Below are 4672 nucleotides of genomic sequence, written 5' to 3'. Positions count from 1 at the left end.
GTAACGTTTTTTCTACTAGAGGGTTAATTGTCCCTTGTTACTTGTGGTGCAATCTTAGCCTGCCAGATAAGACACATATATGCAAAAATTGGGAGTGTTCTAACTTTTTAAAGCAGTTTTGGAAAAATTGTATGCTTTTTTTTCTCTTAAAGGCGCAGTACCGTTTTTCAGATTGTTGTGTTTTTTCATTAAATAAAGTGTTCTCAAGATTTTTTGTGGTTATTACTAGCCTATTCAACATGTCTGACATTGAGGAAAGTCAATGCTCTATGTGTTTAGAAGCCATTGTGGAACCCCCACTTAAAATGTGTCCCTCATGTACTGAAAGGGCCTTACATTGCAAAGAACATATTTTAGGTGATAAAAGTATGTCTCAGGATGATTCTCAGTCTGAAGAGAATCAGGTTATGCCATCTAATTCTCCCCAAGTGTCACAACCTTTAACGCCCGCTCAAGTGACGCCAAGTACTTCTAGAGCGTCTAATTATTTTACTCTACAAGATATGGCTGCAGTACCTTTCTACTACCTTTACAGAGGTATTATCTAAATAGATCTATTATCTGCCAGGTTTACAGGGTAAGCGCAGTAGGTCAGGTATTAGAGTAAATGCTGAGCCCTCTGATGCTTTATTGGCCATCTCCGATGTACCCTCACAGTGTCCTGATTTGGGGGTGGGGGATTTGCTGTCTGAGGGAGAGCTTTCAGAAATCAGGAAAGATGTTCCCTCTAACAGACTCAGATGTGACGGCCTTTAAGTTTAAGCTTGAACACCTCCGCTTGTTACTCCGGGAGGTTTTAGTGACTCAGGATGATTGTGACCCTATTGTAATACCACCAGAGAAGTTGTGTAAAATGGATAAATATCTAGAGGTCCCTACTTACACTAATGTTTTTCCAGTCCCTAGAAGGAGTTCGGATATTGTTACTAAGGAATGGGATAGACCAGGCATTCCGTTCTCTCCCCCTCCTACTTTTAAGAAAATGTTTCCCATACCTGACACCATTCGGGATTCCTGGCAGACGGTCCCTAAGGTGGAGGGAGCTATTTCTACCCTAGCTAAGCGTACAACTATACCTATTGCGGACAGTTGTGCTTTCAAAGATCCTATGGATAAAAAATTAGAGGGTCTTTTAAAGAAATTGCTTATTCATCAGGGTTTTCTTCTACAATCTATAGCGTGCATTGTTCCAGTAACTACTGCAGCAGCTTTTTGGTTTGAGGCTCTAGAGGAGTCTCTTAAGGTTGAGACCCCATTAGATTATATTTTGGATAGAATTAAGGCTCTCAAGATAGCTAATTCTTTCATTACCGATGCCGCTTTTCAAATGGCTAAACTAAATTAGCGGCAAAGAATGCTGGCTTTGCCATTTTAGCGCATAGAGCGTTATGGCTTAAAACTTGGTCTGCTGATGTGTCATCAAAATCTAAACTTTTAGCTATTCCTTTTAAAGGTAAGACCCTATTCGGGCCTGAACTAAAGGAGATCATCTCCGACATTACTGGAGGTAAAGGTCATGCCCTTCCTCAGGACAAGACAGTTAAAATGAGGGCTAAACAAAATAATTTTCGTTCCTTTCGAAATTTCAATGGTGGACCTTCTGCTTCCTCCTCCGCCACAAAGCAGGAGGGGAATTTTGCTCAATCCAAGTCAGTCTGGAGACCTAACCAGACCTGGAATAAAGGAAAACAGGCCAAGAAGCCTGCTGCTGCTACTAAGACAGCATGAAGGGGCAGCCCTCGATCCGGGACCGGATCTAGTAGGGGGCAGACTTTCTCTCTTCGCTCAGGCTTGGGCAAGGGACATTCAGGATCCCTGGGCATTAGAAATCGTGAACCAGGGGTATCGACTAGAGTTCAAGGATTTTCTCCCAAGGGGAAGATTTCATCTTTCACGTTTGTCTGTAGACCAGAAAAAAAGAGAGGTGTTCTGAGGACAGCATTGTAAGCTATAGACAGGAAGATATACTTCACGGCTGGTAATAAACAGAGACACGCAGAGTGAAAGTAACAGAGAGACAGACAGGGAGAGAATGTAAACACGGAGACAACTAAGAAACACCTCCAAGAAAAGACACAACTTCCAGGTTGCATTACTCAACATGAGGTCACCTCATCAATCACATGTCTTGGGTACCTTGTTACTTCTTTTCTGCGGAATCCGAATCTCCAGCTCATTAATTTATGCGTACTCAGAACGGAATACCACTGCACCTCAAATGTTTGATGATCTTCCTGCTTTATTTGGGCCTCCTTTACCACTGGAAGGACTGAGGGGTTTTATAGTACAAGCAAAGCCCCAGAATGCCTGCATACCTATTGCTCCACCTCCTATAATGGACAACAGGACTGTGTTCATTGCCCTTATCCGTAGATTTGACTGCAATTTTGATGTCAAGGTCCTCAATGCCCAGCTGTCTGGATTTCATGCTGCTATTGTTCACAACGTTGACTCTGAGAAGCTGCTAAACATGGTCTGGAATGATGAAAAAATCAGGAAACTGATAACTATTCCTTCAGTGTTTGCTGGTGAATCCACTGGGGAAAGTCTCAGATCATTTTTCTCCTACTATGAGAACGCTCATGTCTTCCTGGTTCCAGAATACTACATCTCGCTAGGATACTATCTCATTCCATTTATAGTGGTTGTGGTTGTCGTGATCCTAGTTATGTGCATTGTGATGATTGTGCGCTGTGTACAGCATAGGAAACATCTTCGTAGAAATCGCCTTTCCAAGGAGCAGCTAAAGAAAATCCCGATACATAAATTTAAGAAAGGTGATGAATATGATGTATGTGCCATCTGCCTGGAAGAATATGAAGAGGGTGAGAAATTACGAGTCCTGCCCTGTTCTCATGCATACCATTGTTCTTGTGTGGATCCGTGGCTCACAAAGACTAAGAAGAGCTGTCCAGTTTGCAAACACAGAGTTCTTCGATCAAATAATGATTCAGATTCTGAGAGCGGAGGGGATACAGTTGAGGGTGACCAAGGAGATGAGAGTGAAAATGAGAGAACCCCCCCTTCTGCGTCCTTCACCATCCTTTGGTAGCATGGCTGAGTCCCCCCCAGCTCAGCAAGTGGAAGAGGTGGCAACTCCTAGCTCAGCACTTATTGTTTGAAAGGAATATAACTTCCCCGTCCTATATTCCTTGGTCAGACTAGTCTCCCAAAATCCTTTACCTATACGATGTTTAAACCTCAAATTCAATTTGAGTGCCTGATTGGTCTCCTCCTTTCAACCATTTTAGTGATCCTGTCTGATAATCCTTTGTTGAGGGAAACCGATTACCTTACATAATTTTGTTTGTATGCTTTTCCTGATTATATATTAGTTCTCAGCCTTAATCATTTGGCTTTTTTGTGTCCTCAAGTAAATATTTGAAATGTGACTGGTTCCTTCTCATGATCCTTGTTTTATACTGGCCAAGCTTCTGTCTGATATTTTTAATGGATGGTTATCATGAAGATGACAATAGCTCTAATACAGGCTGGGGGAGAAATAAGCAATTTATATGTGCTGGACAAGTGCTGTCACAGTTCAGAGACTGGTTGAATTAAGAAGAGTCTGAAATTACGACTGGCAAATTGGTTGGATTGTGGCTATCCCCTTCTGTGTTTTGTATAATTACATAAGTAATTAATACGTATCTAATTACCCTGTACAGGTTTTATATAAACAGTATTTCCTAACAAAAAAAAAAAAAAAGAGGTGTTCTTATGCTGTGTAGAAGACCTATTTACCATGAGTGTAATCTGCCAAGTTCCAAAACTAGAACAGGGGCAGGGGTTTTACTCAAATCTGTTTGTGGTTCCCAAAAAAGAGGGAACCTTCAGACCAATTTTAGATCTCAAATGTCTAAACAAATTTCTCAGAGTCCCATCGTTCAAGATGGAGACCATACAAACAATATTTTACCAATGATCCAGGAGGACTTAAATGACTACCGTGGACTTAAAGGATGCGTATCTTCACATTCCTATCCACAAAGATCATCACCAGTTTCTCAGGTTCGCCTTCCTGGACAAACACTACCAGTTTGTGGCCCTCCCTTTTGGGTTGGCCACAGCTCCCCGAATCTTCACAAAGGTGCTAGGGTCCCTTCTGGCGGTTCTAAGGCCGCGGGGCATAGCAGTGGCGCCCTATCTGGACGACATTTTTATTCAGGCGTCAATTTACCAGCTAGCCATATCTCACACGGACATCGTGTTGGCTTTTCTAAGATCTCATGGGTGGAAGGTGAATATACAAAAGAGTTCACTAGTTCCACTGACAAGAGTTCCATTCTTAGGAACTCTGATAGACTGGGTAGACATGAAAATATTTCTGACGGAGGTCAGAAAGTAAAAAATCCTAACTACTTGCCGAGCACTTCAGTCCATTCCTCGCAGTGTATGGAGGTCATTAGATTAATGGTAGCGGCAATGGACATTGTTCCGTTTGCTTGCTTGCTTGTATCTCAGACCACTGCAGCTGTGCATGCTCAGACAGTGGAATGGGGATTATGCGGATTTATCTACTCAGATAAATCTGGATTAAGAGACCATAGACTCTCTTCTTTGGTGGTTATCTTAGGATCATCTGTCCCAAGGAATGTGCTTCCGCAGGCCAGCATGGGTCATAGTGACGACGGACGCCAGCCTCTTGGGCTGGGGTGCAGTCTGGAATTCC

General features: G+C 42.5%; 1 protein-coding gene across 1 annotated transcript; it reads left to right on the top strand.

Annotated features, from left to right (window-relative positions):
- Positions 1-1968: 1968 nt before the first annotated feature.
- LOC128643964 (E3 ubiquitin-protein ligase RNF13-like) lies at positions 1969-3709 on the top strand. The gene is given in 2 exon segments (XM_053696733.1): positions 1969-3019; positions 3021-3709. Coding segments are annotated over 2 exon segments (1020 nt in total). The 5' UTR covers positions 1969-2101; the 3' UTR covers positions 3123-3709.
- Positions 3710-4672: the final 963 nt, after the last annotated feature.

The sequence above is a fragment of the Bombina bombina genome, chromosome 1, assembly GCF_027579735.1.
Source record: "Bombina bombina isolate aBomBom1 chromosome 1, aBomBom1.pri, whole genome shotgun sequence".
NCBI lineage: Eukaryota > Metazoa > Chordata > Amphibia > Anura > Bombinatoridae > Bombina > Bombina bombina.
This window is presented reverse-complemented; position numbering and strand designations above follow the sequence as displayed.